The sequence below is a fragment of the Venturia canescens genome, chromosome 3 (genome assembly GCF_019457755.1).
Source record: "Venturia canescens isolate UGA chromosome 3, ASM1945775v1, whole genome shotgun sequence".
Taxonomy (NCBI): Eukaryota; Metazoa; Arthropoda; class Insecta; order Hymenoptera; family Ichneumonidae; genus Venturia; species Venturia canescens.
In genome coordinates, this window is record NC_057423.1 from 10,451,051 (window position 1) to 10,469,741 (window position 18,691).

At 38.1% G+C, this 18,691-nt stretch overlaps 1 protein-coding gene across 1 annotated transcript; it reads right to left on the reverse strand.

Moving 5' to 3' along the window:
- Window positions 1-17,557: 17,557 nt before the first annotated feature.
- On the reverse strand, window positions 17,558-18,688 carry LOC122407979 (phospholipase A1-like). The gene has a single exon (XM_043414467.1). It carries the CDS (start codon window positions 18,686-18,688, stop codon window positions 17,558-17,560), a length of 1,131 nt encoding a protein of 376 aa, XP_043270402.1.
- Between the last annotated feature and the right edge of the window lie 3 nt (window positions 18,689-18,691).

Here is an 18,691-nt window from a genome sequence, read left to right on the forward strand (position 1 = left end):
ATGGCTATAATCAATATCGAACGGTGAATCAATTTCGTTATTACATTAATTATTGTTACATACATACGAGTGTTAATGACAGATGCGTGTATTTTTCTTTTACTTTTTCTTTTTTCGTGATATTTTTATAGCGCACGATTCCCCTTGAAATATGAAAACGAAAAGTCTTGCTGCATCGGAAGTTTTTTTCAGCTGCTTCATAACCCACGTCCGATTCTCATCTTGACTATATATTTTTATGAATAGCAGTTCGCATTTATGTGTTAAGGGCGTTTATCAACGTACGAATTAACCCACCGATGTTGATACACGCTGAGACGAATAATCAGAGATCAATATCGACGAAATAATAATCTCGTTAACGGTGAAAAGTCTCAGGAATTAGTTGCTCCTTTATTTTCGTCATTTATCGAGGAAGAGACTCGAATCAAGCAGCAGAGCGTCGGTGACGAGTTCTTTTTTGGCCGTACCCGAATTTTCTTACTCTTGACTCGTTATATATTTTTTAATTTATTATATATATACACATATTTATGTATATATATACGTATATATGCATACATATATATTTATATATATACATGCATATTTCATCTCAATAATTGTTTTCTAAGCACGAAATTGTCAAGCAGCGATTTTCCGACTAGCTACGATCTCTCTGATCGATAATCTCAAGTTGAACTACCCACGATCCCACGTCAAAATCACGTGCACGAACATATTTTATCTAATATATTTATTTATATATGTATATTTGCCTTTGGTTTTTCATATCTTGAAATATTCGAGATACAACAATATCCATAGTTCACGTTGATGGAAAAAAACGTTCACGATTGTTGGAGAAGAGAAAAAGGAAAATCATAGGTTATGTACACGCGTAGAACGACGGAAGTCAGTTCCGCGTTTTCACGCATCACGTTCGACAGACTAACGCTCATTAAATTCTCTCGCTTTTCTTTACGTTTTTCCCCCGGTCCGATCACTCTCAGTCCCTCGTTATTTCCGATTTAGTTGTCAGTCGAATTTTCATTGGGTCGAAATACGAGAAATATTTTCGGCTCCAACGAACCAAAAATGCCCCCTTAATTGGCGTGTTCGATAAATTCATAATTTATTTAATAATAAAACCGTGCATTCAAGAGCGTCCTCAGCGTGGTTTACACGTTTATGAGCGATATGCTTCGTACTTTTGTTGATATGATGCTGTCTGCCCGGCCGCGGTTCTTCCATCGGGAAACGAGCCTAGAATTTTGTGCTGTGTTAAACCGCCTTCGCGGCCGACGGTTTTCTCTCTTATCGACACTCGGAAAAAGATTTCTTCCGCGCTTTCAGGCACGCTGAGTTTTACACCCCGGCGGTAGGTGTCATTGCTGCCGGAAATAGATTATTTCTCATTTCATTGGATCGCATTAAGGGGATACCTCGAAATGAATTTTTAATGTTCGCTATCTTCGCAGTGACGCGCAGCACCAGTCTCGTTATTAATTTTTTATTGCTTTTTTTAAATGTTTACCGACAAAGATATGCTTGATTCGTGATAATTGTTTCTCGAATGCACGAATTTTGATTAAATATAATGAAATTCAACGAATTAAATGTGAATTTCGACAAATGATGTGCGGAAAAACTCGTCCGATTGATATGTTAAAATACTTCCTTTCTATTTTAAGGGTTCGAACTGCGGAATGACCTTGAAATAAAAGTTGTGCTGGTAACGATTTTAGCTTTTTCCTTCAGACTTTCCGACTGTACGCGGTCAGCGTGCGCTTGCGCCTCGTTTTATTTCGCTTTCCTCGTTTTTGCCTCTAACGAGTAAATCGTAATGCGTTGCGTGAGTTGAAACGCGGACACGCCGGATTTTACTGAGCTCACGCAATCGAACAACGAGAGTTTAAAAAAACGTTTACTCCAAATTGTACACTCTTTTCTCGTCGAGAGCGCGATGCGCATACTACCGAAAATTCTTAAACTCGTGATCGGTCATTTTTACGATTTCGTCTATCGATTCAATCATTTTTTTTCCACGTAAGCACAATTTCCAGATTCCCTTTCCTTCTCTACACTGTATTTATATAGTTAAAGCTATCGAATTATCCCGATACTCGCACATCCTCTAGGACCTCGCCAGAATCTATGGATTTTTTTTCTTTATTTTAAGAACGAAAATAAAATGAGAAACGTCATTAGTGTCGTTGCAGAGGGATCGACCCGAGAATTTTTGTCTCCCCGTCACATGGATTCCTGATGAATTTCCTTTCTCAAATAATTCGTGATCTTTCATGATTAATCGTGACGAGAGATTGCTCAGGAAATTTGAGAGCCAGTTCGACTCTTCACGATTCTCGACTCGTAAAACTGAATTCATTTCGTCATCCTTTCCTCTTATATTCCAATCTTATAACTCTTATTTTTCTCGTGTCCAATCCTCTTTACAACTTTTCTACCGTTCTCCAAAATGGCAGTTCAAGAGCTAGCTCCGTTTCCGAGTGTTCTCCCGATCAGTGAGATTATCGGATCCCTTATTTCTATGTCGTTCGGCAAACACGAAGGACGTTTATCCGAATTCACAGTGCACGTAAAACTTTCGGATTTCTATGCATTCGACGAGACAAAAACTTGCTGACACTCTCTCCTGCTCTATTTCACTGCTCGATCTCCTCCAGCATTGACTTTTTATCTCAGATTTCTGCCATTCCTTCGCTCTATTCGTAAATTAAGATTTTCCACCAATCAGAGAATTAACGTGATCGTGAAAACGTGAGAAATGTATGAACGAAGTGGCGGATGCTGGATCGTTAAAATCATTATGAATTGGCAGTTTCGCTTGCAGTTTTTATGTTTTTCATTAAATGGTAGGAGAAGTATATTGGTTCGGATAAATCGAGAGTTTCAGGAGAACCGGTACAATCACTGGCCATCGTAAAAACCGGTCAAAACAGTATGTAAACAACAGGCGTAAATATTTGAAAAAAAGCGATACAAAAAATCGACGTTGAGTAATCCAAAAACTCGCGTTCACTGTGATTAATGAAAATTGATAAATTACGTCGAGGCTGCAACTGATTTGTCCGAACTCTCATCGCGTGATCAATAATTGTACCGTTTTGAAATCATGTTCGTCAGTTGAATCTCCTTAAAATATTTTCTATACGAATATAGTCGGTGCGACCAATGGCTCGTTATTTTTTCGCACATGTAACATTCATTCGCGCCGATATGTGGGCAATTCAACGGCAATTTCGTCGCTAATTAAAAATTTATTATTTCTTTGATGATACCTAAGAACATAAATGCGCATTGGTAAAATGGGATTCAAGTTGCACCATAAAAGTCTTTGTGTCTGGTTGATAAAAATGAATTCCACCTTAAAAACCACCTTTTCGGTAAAGCAATGAAAGATTTTTTAACAAAGTAAATCCACTTGGAATTGCTATGCGAGAAAAAACTGTAATTGAATTCCCCACATGCATATAATTCATATAACTTCTACTTATACGTGTAATAATGCATTCTCTTTTTGCTTTCACATAATAATCTATAAAGACGGCACAAAGCTGAACGGCTAGTGTTAAATACAAGTATTTTACAAGTACACGCGTATGTTTAATCAACTTTTCACCATATTTCCCGTCTCTTCTAGCCATACTAAACTCTTTTCTCTCAATTTCTTCAATTATTGCGTTATCGTCGTTCCCTCGGATCTCTACGGAGCACGCCATTGATGATATCTGCATCGTGATAACCGCCGAAAGAGTGATAGTCGCGAGTAGATTGTAAAACGTATTCGAGCAATTCCGTACGAGGAATTGAGTGCACGGAAATTCGGTACTCAAAGTAAGCGTCGACTAGAGATTTTCCATGGAATAAAAAACAAAACGTTGGGTTCTCGGGCGATAAGAGCATTTCCATTTTCGAGTGAATTTACTCGTGGATACCCGAGAAGTAAATCCTGAAGGGTATTGCGATCAATGATACTCGTATTGTTTCTAGAGTCTGTTGAACGAGTTGCTTGGAACTCGCTCTTTCCGCTGTTGCCGAGTTGGAAAACTTTCGAAGGGGATTTTCAGGGGCAGAATTGCAAGACGATTCAAGGGCGTTTTGTATCCACTGCGCTGTAGGATTGTACACATTGAATGTTGTTCCAAAACACGCAACGGAGAGTTTCTCAACGACGTTCCCACGAGGCTGTGCTTGACGATACATATATAACGGATATATATGTATATGGATTTATTTTACGTATGTATTTATAATATATATAATGTATGACGAGAGGAGTCGCGAAGTTCGCGACGCCACCGCGCGGGGAGCGGTGAAGGGCACCACCGCAGCCCCTCTTTCACCCTGCGAGCTTTGGTCCAGGTCTGCCTCTATGAAACCCAACGAGAAAAGGACAAAAAATAAGCAAAAATGTCATGTGAAAAGTAGATGAGAGATGGCTTGATTAATCGCGGGAAAATAATTTTTTCTTCTGCTCAATCAGCCCGTTTTTTCAGTAGCCAAATATTTTTTTCTGTTCATTTATCTTTGTTGATCGTTTATTTTATTCATCTTCTACGATTCTTGTGTGTTTTTCCTTTGCAAAAAAAACGAGAGCTTCAACACTTGTGGATACTCACCTACACAAACCATTCGTCCTTTTGGCTGGAGGAGATGTCACTGCAAAATAAAAGAGGTTATTCAGACATTAGTGAAAATTTGATCATCAGTACGAAACGCTGATGTGGATTAATGAGTCGAGGCAACGAAACGGGAGATTTATGCATTCATATTTTATATTTCTTCGTCCGAGCTCGTGCCAATATGGTGATTTTGAGAAACAACGACAATTCGAATTCTATTATTTTTTTAATTATTCAGTGTATTGTGTTGGACTTGAATGCACTCAAGTACAATAAAATTTACGAATATTTTTAATACTGTTGCAATTTTCGTCGCGTAAGTAAATAAAAAGCGTAACTTGTTGTTTATTTTTACCAGGATTCATTTACATTTAACAATTCAACTCATTAATAACTATCGAAAGAATGTCCAATTCGAAGAATTCTCGAGAAATCGAGTCGAGCAAAACGATATCGACGAAATGTCAAAAATGCTTTGAATTCCACGCTGTCATTTAGACAGTACGAGTGAAGTTTTTTCCGAATGAATTTAGCCCCACAGTGGTCGTGTTTCGAGAACCAATCGGAATCGCGGAAAAGCGATGACGATGAATGAACAACTAATTCACGCGTCACAACCTTACTTTATGAAAAGGGATCCCTTTTGTTGTGACAAGAAGTTGGAACTGTTCGAAAATGATAGAATCGGGAATTCACTATTTCCATTGAAAATCCTTCGTGACAATGAACTAACCTGTCCGAGCCGTGGCTCCTCACTTTGCCTGGCAGTAGAGGCGGACCCGGGCCTCGCTGTGCCCGAGCCTGAGGCCCGCAGGGTGTAGCCAGTTTCCCGGCCGTGGTAGGGTCGTTGCGCCCGTTAACCCGAGTCCTGTTCCCATGTTCCCCCCCATGTTCCCCATGTTCCCGATCGGTCCCAGAGTACCCATCGATCCCTTGAGGGTTGTCATTCCCATTGGCATACCGGTGCTCGCACCGTTCGATCCGTACATCTGTTGCACTGGAACACAGTCAAAGAACATCAGTCCCGCCACACGAGCCTTAAAAGCCCCACTGGCTAGTGTGTAAATCGCAAATTCATCGACAAAAATGGCACATGCAAATCCGTCGTGTAACGAAGCTCACAGGGGAAAAAATGGTTTGCTATGGAAACGAATTTTTGTTTAAGAATCAAAATATTAAGTGGGACGTAAAAAAAGTTTTTTCTTCACTAATATTTTTATACCGAGAAGAGACTTCGTTGAGACATTTTGTTGGGTGGTCGAGTATTCACAATGTTGTTTTGAAGCTTCAACAAAATTTCGTTTCCATTTTTATAAAATGGAAATGCTCGATTTTTAAGGTATAACTGGATGGATAGCTCGACCAAAAATTATATCTGATTGGAATTTCCGTACTTCTCGATGCAATAAAAATCTGAAAAAATTCAACAACATTTGGAAAGCTATGAACAACAATTATCAATAATAATATTGCCTAAAAGTTAATAACAAATTGTTTAAACAATTAATTATTCAATAATATTGCGGTGACCTGTTGTTTTTTTTACGAATCAAATGTGTGTATTTTTTCGAATGCTCATGAATTTTTTCAGAATTTTCGTGGATTTTTGAAATTTCTTGAAAAAATGTTGAAAAAAATTTTTTAAATTTGAATTTTGGATATGTTTTAGAAGACATATTTACCATTAGTTTTGAAAAGTCTCAAGGTTACTGGATCAAAAATGTACAAATATAGCCACTTAAAATATTTAAAAAAGGGAATTTCAAAAATCCACGAAAATTCGGAAAAAAATTATGAGCATTCAGAAAAATGCGCACATTCGATTCGTAAAAAACAAAACAAGGGTTTACTGTAAAATTGTTAAAAAATTGTTTATTTAAACAATGTATTAATAACTTTTGGGCAATATTATTATTGATAATTGTAGTTCATAACTTTCCAAATGTTGCTGAATTCTTTCAGATTCTTATTGCATCACGAAGTACGGAAATTCCGATCAGGTACAATTTATCGGCTGGGCTATCCATCCAGTAATACCATAAAGGAAAGCCCTTTATTCCAAATCTGAAAGCACATGATCGAGAGGACGAATCAGTCGGATAGTTGCAAATTTCGAAATCGTAATTCTTCGACACAGTTCGACCGATTAAAAAAGGCTCTGTCAGCCCATTTTTGACCTCGTCCTGCGTAGGCTGACTAAGGTCAAACCTCAAAGAATTTCGATTTCGAAAATTCCAAGTGAGGTTAGTCGACTGATCCGTGCTCCAAGATTGAAATAATTTCAATTACAATTTGATGGTACAGAAGAAACAACGATTGCGTATCGTCAAAAGTTGGATAAAAGGAGAAGAAAATGAGGGAAGATTTTTGTTCATTCATACCGCATACGATGGCTGCGCGTGTGTTTTTTTCATGTACAAGAAATATGGGTCAAACGGATTTCCTCTGTGTGGCCGAGGCATTCAGGTTTTATGTTATTTTCATATAGAAGAATTTTTTTAGTGTTGAAACCCTGGCGTATACTCTGCTATTATTGGCTCGGAGGATATCGCTCTCACGTACGGTACATTCGTATTCAAGCTGCAGTTTGAAACTTTGCGAATATAGCAACGCGGCGATATTTCGTGAAATCTTTGTGAAAACGTGTAAGTTGATCCCTCAACGTTTTTTCTTATATACTTATGGCCATGTGGTTGTATATTTATGAGGTCATTAAGTCTTTGTGACGGATTAATGGGAAAAGTGCTTTCTTCGTGTTTATTCTTTTCCAAAGTTTCTTACCTAACGCTGCGCGAACGAGAACTTCTTTAATCCGCAGCTGAATTTAATGCTAAAATATGAATGTTGCCACTTATGGGCAGCTCTCATTATGCTCTCCCGTGCTTTCTTTCCGGCTGCACAAGCAATTGGAAAAAGTATTTTTAACCCGCTACTATTCAGCATTGAAAAAATACTCATGGGAATCTATTATGCGACGTTGAAGCGTGGCTTGTTCTCTCAAGCCGAAAAGCTACGTGGAGTATATGGATAAAGATTTTAAACTTGGAACGCTTTCCTCACGACCGGCAAGCCGAGGGTACGGAATGAAAGAAAAATGAAAAGTAAATAAACGCAGGCTCTTGGAATAAGAAATGAGCGACAGGAAAATTGAAAAATTTGAATGAATTCCAAACAAACCTGGACAGCGAGATTGAGGGTGAGAAATTCTCAAGGGTCTGAGAGTTCTGCATTTATAAATTATCCAACAATTGATTCCCAGTGCGACGAATATATTTCGTACAGCTTTTCATCGACCACTCACACATACACCGTTCTTTTGAAACGTTGGGAAATATAACGAAACGCTTAAAACACGTTCGGTGTTGCATGGTTCGTTCGGTACAGAGAAATTAAAACTCTGCGACGCGAATTTAGAGCGAAACCCACAAGGGATTCCCGAGCGATATGGATCGCTTTCTAAACATCACGCGAAAGCCGAGGTGATGACGAGCACGAGGATGAAAACGTGTTCGAAGATAACAAGCTCAAAGTGCGAATACAAAACTCTGGAATTGATCGCTTTGCTTCAAAAGTATTGTTTCCACGACACTTCGAATACATCGAATTTTTATTTACCAACGAGCAACGCGACCTAGAGCGTGTACTGAAGTATCCAATTGAAAAATAGCATGGAAATGACGATTTAAATAAATTCTCATCATCTCCAATCGTCCTTGCTAGTCAAATGAGTGCTAAATTTTCAAATCGCTTTTAGACCAAGTTTATCGTACCGATTAAACGTGTTTTTAGTGGACTTGTATTACAGCATATTTCTTCAACATGTAAAAATAGTAAAAACGATAGTTCAGCAAAACCATGAGCTGATAAATAAAAATTTCCACGATGACACATTTCTACTGGTATTTTTCAAAGAATCATCTGTATTTTTTGACCGATTTTGTTGCATCACGGCTCATTTTGTTCCTTAACCGATCCTCTACGAATCCGCCATGTAGTTTTTTGAAACTCGGTCGCTTCACAGTTGCAGCTAATTGTTCATTAAGCGAAACATTTTTTTCATCAATATTTCCAGAAGGAACGAATTCAATAAAAATCTACGTGGTAAATTCGTAGAGGATCTGTTGAGGAACAAAATCAGACGTGGTGCAATAAAATCGGTCAAAAAATACAGATGATTCTTTGAAAAATACCAGTGGAAATGTGCCATCGCGGAAATTTTTATTTGTCAGTTGATCATTTTGTAAAACTATTATACTTTCAATATATTTTTTCACCTTGATAAAATATGTTTAACTGCATGTCTACAAACAATACATTTAATCAGTGCATTAAACTTGGCGAACGTTTTGAAAATTAAGCACTCATTTGACCAGCACGCAGTGCAGTAGCTACCTTAATGTTTCTACTTCGAGTGTCGTACGTAAAACTGTTTGAAAATACTGAGCTTTCCGCACAAACGTATATATTCGTATTCGCTGAAAATCGAAACACGGATATCCCTAGAATGGTTCTCAATATTCGTAATTAATTCGGCTCTTTACAAACTCGAATAAATTCGTCGGAATGCGTCGAGTGCTCTTAAAGCCAGCACTGCTATAGTTAATGCCGTATCGTCGTTATTTGCTTTCGATCGAACGTGGATATTCAATCTAACGAGCTCTTTACTCCACTCCATTCCTATTACCGTTCCTCTCGCTTCACAATGCTGGCTTTACGGTTATCGTTATCAAGTAACCGTACAATTTCTACCGAAACGAGAATCGTAGGCTTGTTTGTTAATTGCTCCTCGAATCAGCTGAGTTCGCTAGTGTGATTTTCATTCATAAGTTTATCCAAGCATGCGTATTAATTTATATGAACACAGGACAATGCGACATCGCGTCCAATTAATTATTAATGCAGGGATGCGGTCAATAAAATACCAATTATAAGCGAATTCACGAGGGCACGCGATTTCATCATTTCTGATACGATTAGCTGATGGATATTTCCGGATACGCTCGACTGTTGCTGGACCAAAAGTTCACCGTGAATGGATGACGAGGGATCTCAATCAATCGGTCATTGCAAAGGTTCTGGCAATCTGTGCGCTACTCCACTCCTTCGCTTGAACTATCTCTTGAAAATTATTCATTCTCGTGCTCACTGTACTCTGTACGAAAATAGCTACTGTGTTTCCCGAAAGATAGGAAATAATTGAGTAGCCACTCGAGTCACAGGAAAGAGGACAGAATAAGAAAGAATAATGACAATTCTGCCATTGCTGGAAAAAGCATCAACTAGTTTATGGACGAAATCAATGCTGGGAATAATGAATTTTCCAAGAATCGTATTCCAAATCGTTCTGCAACGACACAGCGAAGGCGAGGCTCCGTGGGACTGATTCTGGGTCAAAGGTCTATCGAAATAACATTTTTTTTCGATAGATTGAGTCCGGTCAATGATTCGGTGAAAGTATAATTATATAATAAAAGATACGTGAAGAAGATATCATTTCGAGAATCATTCGATTTTATTAAATCAATTTCATTGTGAATCGTTTATACTAATAAGGATTGCGTTTTTACCACGATTGAGGCGTTTTAAGTATTTTGAACACGGTTTAAAAAACGCCATTTAAGGTAGCTGGAAACGAAGGTCTGAATGGTTTAATGTAAGAATTTCAAAACACTACGACCATGCTGCGAAAATCCGATCTATCATGGACGAAGAAAATATTTTTTTCTTATAAAAAAAAGTGTCAGCATGGCGCCTGCGAGGAAAAAGGATTTGAATGCGTGAAGTTTTAAAAGAAACAAAATATCAAATGGACAAATGCTCTAAAAGTAAACTCGATTTTCTTGTACATAAAGTTCAAGGAAAGTCTGTTTGGTCAATCGAAAATGGTCACGTAGCGCGATAACGAGATGCTTTTCTTACAAAACGCAACTTTTAACGAGCTAGTATCGTTAGATTTTCCGATTCGCTGGCTATACGCGACTGTAAAATCCAGCGTCGAAATATGCTTCTTAGAAATTGAAAATGGCAGTTGCTACGAACTATTGGAAAATCCGTGCTCGTCCATTTTCGAGGTGTCACTGTGAAAATGTTTGTGTGCAGCAAGTTGAAACTTCCCTGGTTAAATTCCTAGTGAAAGTTCGAGCTATAAAGTGAATACATACTGCGTTAAGGGGGAAGCACAGCGAAAATTTCCCCCACATAATTTCGCTCGGTGTAATAATTGAGAATAAATTTCCTTTGCTCAGCGGTTAGCGCAGGGTGTGATAAAAGTGCAAATAACGTGGGAAAGCACGCAGCGGTTTGTGCAATATTGGATGTGAGCATACATCCGTGCCGAGGAGCAACACTGCCGTATTTCCTTTAGGAAAATATTGTCTGTTAGCTATTCTGATTCGCTTGTTTGTACAAAATCTGCAATAATTATCAAGATGGCGCAGCCGAGTTGCTGCTGCATCCTGCTATTAATGATTTCACTGATTGAAATTTTTATCCAAAATTCGATCATGTATACCGGGGCAACTTTATGAACTTTTGATCGGACTCGGTTCTTCTGATTTCTGATTGTTTTCTTTCATTTCAAAGATTAACGATAAATCCAAAGACGAACGATTTCTTCGGATCCGTGGATAATATTGAGACAAAGAGGAACAAATAGACGAGAAAAGAACGATTAAATGATTTTCATGTGTCAAATATTGTTCAAGAAGATACTCCGCATCGCATGGAAGTCGGTGCACGCATCCATCATCCGAAAATCGCGATTAAAACTCCAAGTTGGAACTGAGCGAGGGGCAACGTGACAGTTGATAAGGTATTTGAAGATGTCGACAAGCTAATTTGGAGTCATCACACTCTGAGACATGAAACGACTTGTGCGACCCGAGTAGAAGCAGCAAGGGGAATTGGATCAGGCTAGCGAGTGAAAGCTGTCCTAATTCTGTGGATTAGACGCAGAATCTTTCTCACACGGAGAGACTTTTATACGAATATTTCCGATGAATCTGCTAGAAAAATTTTCTATGTTTTGTAGCAGCGCTGTTCCATATCGCCATTCTATTACATTTCACCAAAGTGTATAGTAATTTTGATGCCGAAATCAGTTCTCTCAAACTTTACTACGTACGACAGGCAACATTTAGGTCTGCGACATTCTTACATCGAACGATGTATCGAAATCCGAATGTCACTCGGATCTTTCGCGAAATGTTAAAAATTGGTGAATTGGACTGGACAAATTGCTTAAAATTTTACTATGTGCCACTGGCTAATTTTCATGTTTATACTCGCAAGCCTCGTATAATTGGTGGGCGCATGAAAAATTCAGTGCGGTAAAAAGGAAAATACTAAACAATGCAATTTTTCGTATAGCACAGAGAAACGACTGCTATGTTATCTCCTAAATTTTCATCAAATCCTTTCATTGTTTACTATGTTTTTGATCAAAATTCGCTCGGTGTTCGTTTCTGATATAGTACAGCGCGCTATTTACTATGAACTGTGGTAATGGTTCCCCAAACTTTTGCATTATTTGACACACTCTGTAGCGATTATTATTATAATATCGATGTGGTCCGACGTTACGATAAAAACATAGTAATTTTTGCTATAAAAGTCTCTCCGTGCATGAACTTTTGCGATCACATACACGGAGAAAACGTTTTCGTTTCGTATAGTGAGGAATATATTTATTTTTCAAGAATTTTCAAAGTATTTAGCCACCGATTACAAACAGATTATTTGGATTTTGCTACTTTTCGTTCCTTGAATTCTAAACACCTTTATATGAATAGCAAAAAGTGATATGCACGTCAGAACTATATTTTGTTTTGTTTCCGAGTGATTTTCATCGTGTCAAACTAGCACTTACCGATGAGTGGAAATTTATTGTAAATCACAAATTTTCAATGTCAGCATAGTAAATTCTACGATAAATACACGAATATATACAGCGAACACGTGTGACATTTTAGCACACATATAGTTTTTTTCAGGGTTGCCCAAGCATACTTAACAATATAAACATTTGAAGTGACTGAAAACATTTTTTAATATGCTTATAGAGAAAGATTCTCTATACATTTTCTCGCTGGAAGTTGCTCGCGTCGATAGGACATATCATTCCGGACCAAGTGTTTTTATAACTTTTTGCAAAGAAGCCCAAACTATTAACTGGTCTTCCGCGCAGCAAGATTCACTGATTATACTCCGTTGGCGATGCTGAATACGGTAGATTCTCTCTCGCTTGTGCGTTCTATCCGCAGTTTTCTCGGAAAAGTCTACCGAGATTGGCACATCGTACACGTCTACCGAGCACACTCAAGCTCGGATCCTCACGTTTCTGGTTTCGGGTTTTCGTCCCCGTTTCCCCCCACTCCCAGAGAATCCTACGGAACAGAAAAGTCTCGAGAACAGACATACGGACATTCCACATACAGCAAATGTACGAACGCGTTTTTGTAGATTTTCACCATCCACAGTTCGGAGACTGAACGAACTTGAATTGTGTACTCGAGATACAATAGAAGCACTAAACAAATCTCATAACTTTTATAATTTCCTTCTGCTCCGTACAAAACCGAACGAGAGATTGAATTTCTCACTTATTCCTTAAAATCACCATAATTTTGAAAGACCGGAAAAAAGTCATTCTTCTTTCTTGTGCAAAAACGTCACACATCGCGTAACCAGAGTAATAGAAAAAAGGAGACCAAAATATGAACAGTTACAGTGAAGTCGAGTCAGGAAACGGAAAAGAAAAATACAAGCGATTGGAGGAAATATTACGGTAAGAGACCAATCGAAAAGGAAACTTCGCAGTAGTTCAATCTTTCTTCCCCCTTTTCGAGAGAACTCTGAGTCGCGAAACATAGTCCGTCAAATGGACTGTAACGAAGCCAGCTAAAATAATGGGCACAAAGGCCGATTTGAAGGCGGAAGTGTACGAACTGATTGGAAATCACGTTATACCGGGTCGTATATCGGCACGAACGATTCATCGCGATTTTGCGATTCGAATCCAGGATATTATTAAAGAAGGCCTACTAAAGGCGGGGAGAGAAAATTTCTCCTGGAAAAATTTCCTTCTTCAGTGAATGCTTTATTCATAGAACCTTCCAAGCTCGATCCTGAGGAGAAAAGCATCTTTTCAGGAACCCCTCGGAAAAAGAGACGAACGTCCATCCTCGCAAAACAGAGTCGGATAAAGGTGTGTTTAGCCGGAATAACGAAGTTGATGTTCCTGGTTTTTATACTCAATGCAAAGGGGAAACTAACGTTGAACATTTATCGAGACCGTCCAGAAGGTGTAACGAGGATTCTCGCTGATTTACAACGAAAAAATCCCTCAAAATGGAGTTTGAATCTCAAAAATGTAAAGGCGTCCCTGAGAGACTCCCAGAGCACATCAGACACCGACCTTTGGCGATTTCGAGAGAATCTGGCCGCAAGAATGAGGGCGATTGGGGCGTTGGAGGCACGATCAGGAAAATGATCCGATGAAGAGATAAATCTCATTAGAGTACGAGCAAAAAAAAATTTTTTTCAACATTTAAATGGAGTGGGCGGTTAAGGAGGTGTCCGCGTGCAGGGGCCGGTTTATATCTACTATTTTTCTGCGATTTTTCTTGTGCCCAAGAATAGCGGTAGTCATCGATTAGTTCAAAACTTAAAACGGTTGGACGAGTTCACGAATACTCAACATTTGAAGCTCGAAGGTGGGAAAACGGCCCAGAGGTTATTAACCTCTATTGATTTTCGGTTCCATGTTTTACTTTTCACAGCATGGTCCTGCTGATGAGCTACATATTTAATTGGCGTAACAATTCTGCAATTTTTCCTTACGTCGACACTGATATGCAGGAGGAACGTTATACGTAGAAACGTAAGTGTCCCTGTCAATGTTGAGCAAATTTCAAGAAAAAAATGTCAAGCAGTTTGCATATATTGACTCCGCAGTTTTTCAGCATGTTTTTGACACTCTTTCTCGCAATTCCATTCGTAAAACTGCCATTCGCCCATTTTGATAAGAATCTTTGCATATGAAAAAGTATTTTTCCAGTATGAAATCGCGCACAAAAGATGAAAATCGATTTTTAATTTCGTAGGTATATCCAGCGTTAGGTGAACAACATTTTACAGCATTTATCCTAATGATATTTAATTATTTGGGCCAAAGGGGCGTAAAGCACACCGTTTCATTGGAACTCAATGATTCCCTATCTCGAAGATTTTGTTACCAAGCAGATGAATGATTTTTTTTTAATCGTGTTTTAGTGTCACTTCTTATATTCACTATTAATTGTTACATTAAGAAAAACGGTCCATCCAATGAATAAATCAAATATGGATCTGATGCTGTGTCAACGACAAGCACAGTTACAAACGCGCAAGCCAAAATGTACGCAGAATACCGAAGCGAATGAATAGAAAAAGAAAAACGAGAGAGTCGTCTCTAAAATTCGAGCAAAACTTTTTTGAATTGAAATTAGTTGAAAAGGAATTTTTATTTCATTACTGTCTGTCAAAAAATCACGGATAGGGGCTGTTCAAAACGGTTTTCTTCGCATCAGCCCGCTGTAGATACAATCGCACATGCTCAGGCCTGTGACCTGATTTTCGTATCCGATCAGATATCACAGGTATGAACGGCCAAATTCAATTAACTATGACTAATTTGATGATTCTTTTCAAGTATTCCTGGACGAAGAAGATCGATTCGAAGGCGCTATTAAAGATATCTGCATTTTTTTTACAATGTATTTTTTTGTGGTATTCTATATTTATCTACAAAAGTTTAAAACACGAACAATTCTTGGTGAAGTCTGTAACGTTTTGATGTATTTGTTTGCTTTCATATATTCGGTGACCGATATTTTTTAACGTAGAAAATGCTTATAAATGAATTTTGTGACGCCGACTCAATTGTATTCTTCTCCTAAATCTTTATGCTTTGATATTAATGTGGTATTTCAAACGCACTTTATAAAAATTGACATTCTATGAAATCAAGCAATTTTAGGAACGTTTATGCACATCTTGTTTTGGAGATTCGTTTGAAAATTTGGCTTTGCGTACGTTCGACGAGGTTAACGGTTCCGGAAAAGTGATTAAGGGAGAATATATTGAAAGAAGTAGACCTCAGCGAAGACGTACAACGGATAATTTACTCGCTTCAAAAGTTGCAAATCTTAATGAAAAAAAAATCATGAGAATTGAAATTTGGATCATTAGCTCCGTTAACCTAAACCATTGAATTACGTTATGCACGTTCGTGGACCAAACACGAGTCACGATTAATACGATATGGGAAGACGAACGTAGAAATCTTCAGTCGAAACACTTTCACTCGAGCAATAAATATACACAAGTTATCTATCACGAATATCGACGATGAAAGAAACGCGCAGGAAATTAATATCGGTCGTTGCCCCGCATATGGAACTGGAAAAATGAAATCAATCACTAATGAGTGTTAAAAATGATAAACAGAGTGTTATCCATATTTAAAATATGCTTGCGTTGCTTGAGGCTTTTGACACGAGTACGTGTCTATTAGGGTGGTCGTTATTTGGGTCACATGTGAATTTCTCAAGTCCCCTCGTAAAAACACAATCAAGGTGTATAAAAAATGAGGTGTGAGAATTTTTAAGACGCTCGGAAAATTTTAAACTGTGCCCCTAGAGGTTTGAATTTTAAAGGCAAAAATAAATGTATTTTGTCACGCTCTCACTCAATCGTTTCTCCTACGTTTAATATTGGTGAGAAAAATCTAAAACTCAGCACATATATTGTGTATATGATAAGGTATAAAATTTATTTTTTTTTTAGATTTTTCCAACAACTATTATTATAATTACCAGTGGTACATAGATAACCTTATTTTTGACTTTTTAAGTTATTCACGTCGACCGTTGCTGGTTGTGTCTGTTGCTATTTTAATAAAATTTTCGACTATATCTATGAAATTCCGTACTTAAAAGTTCAATTTTTGCAAAAGCTCTGGAAATTCTCTAGAACTAAATTTGAATTTCAAATTTAAACAAAAAAATAATTTCAAATAAATTAAATAAATCGTATGAAAAATTAACTATAAATATCATTTGGTAATATATTTCCACGTAAGCGTTTGACGGACCGCTTTAAACATTGTTTACGTTCGATACCTCTACGTCACCTGTAGCAAACTCATTGTAAAGAAAATCAAGATACCAGCTCCAAGTAAGCGGTCCGTCAAACGTTTACGTGGAAATATATTACCAAATGGTATTTTATAGTTAATTTTTCGTACGATTCGAAATTCGGTGATTTTTCATAATTCGATGTATAAAAATATAACACATGTAATTTTATCGTCCACAAGAGTTGAATCTTTAATTACAATAATTTATTTCATTTATTTGAAATTAAGTTTTTGTTTAAATTTGAAATTCAATTTTAGTTCTAGGGAATTTCCAGGGCTTTCACAAAAATTGAACTTTTAGGTAGGGAATTTTATAGATATAGTCGAAACTTTTATTAAAATAGCAACAGACACAACCAGCAACGGTTGACGGGAATAACTTAAAAAGTCAAAAATAAGTAATTGTAATAATAGCTGGTAATTAGCTGGTAATAGTAGCTGGTAATTATAATAATAGTTGCTGGAAAAATAAAAAAAAAATAAATTTCATACCTTATAATATACGCAATATATGTGCTGAGTTTTAGATTTTTCTCACCAATATTAAACGTATAGGAAAAACGATGGAGTGAGAGCATGACAAAATACATGTATTTTTGCCTTCAAAATTCAAACCTCTAGGGGCACGATTTAAAATTTTCCGGGCGTCTTAAAAATTTACATACCTCATTTTTTATACACCTTGATTGTGTTTTTACGAGGGGACTTGCGAAATTCACATGTGACCCAAATAAGGACCACCCTAGTGTCTATATCATGGACGAACGTCGGAGGCATTGACGCTGAAAGGTCCCATGGCGAATGGCGCTTCCGCCCTCGTTTCGACAAGAAAAAATCCTCGATATTTGGCATCGACGTTGTCGCCCGCTAAGACTGCTGGAAACTTCGGTGGGCATAGACCAAATAGATAAGCTGCATAACCGGGACATGGCCAACCCCAAAAGCCAATCCTCGTGTTGATGGATTCGGCGAAATAATCAGCCGAACGATGATGACTGCAGTTAAATGGAGCTTGCTCCTGCCAGCATCCGGGCTGATTAATTCCACCGTTCATGTAAAAATCGATGTGTCCGCTGGTTTTGATTTGACCCTGTATGAAGGCGTTGGTATGATAAACATCGACGAATTCGGCGTCACCAGCGTCCAATTTGCCGTTATTATCGACCTGAACAAATAATGGCTTTGCAGGATCGAGGCCCGTGATACGCGGTATTTTGTAAGGCTTCAGAACATTAGCGCTAAATGCTGAAATTTGCGCGCCCAGGCTAAATCCAATAACGTGAATATCCGTCGTGCCGACATCGCGCAATCTTTCGATAAGCTGGGCTACACAATGACCCACGTGAGGAACGTTGTAAACGACCATTGGATAACATGGGCCAGCCGCCAATCGATGCCAGTCTACTGCTATCAGATTAGCTGGCTCTTTCTTCAGATATTCATTTTTAATATCAACCAGCGGGCTTAAATGCATATTCGAGTTGTATCCGTGGATGACGATTTTCGTTGGATAGTTCTTCGAATAATTTATTTCGATCAAATTCGACCACGTGCCATTAACACGAATCTGCTGAGCGTTGGACGGATTATCACGGGTGTAGAGAAAAAAACGAGGAAAAAAAGTTACTTCCTCGTCGGGGCAGCTTTGTTTCGTGTGGATACGACACGGACCAATGAAATAGTCTCCGTCGAGATAAAAAAATTTGATTGAGTTATTGGAGCTGCTACTCGTGTCCTGTAAAATACTGTTGTCGTCGAGACTCTGGGAGACTGCGTTGCCAAGAAGCGTTGTTGTGATTATGGAAAATACCGAGAAATGGTTGAGACCGATGAGGCATTTCGGACACGCGAACCTTCGACGTCTTGAAATATTTTGCGAAACCATTAT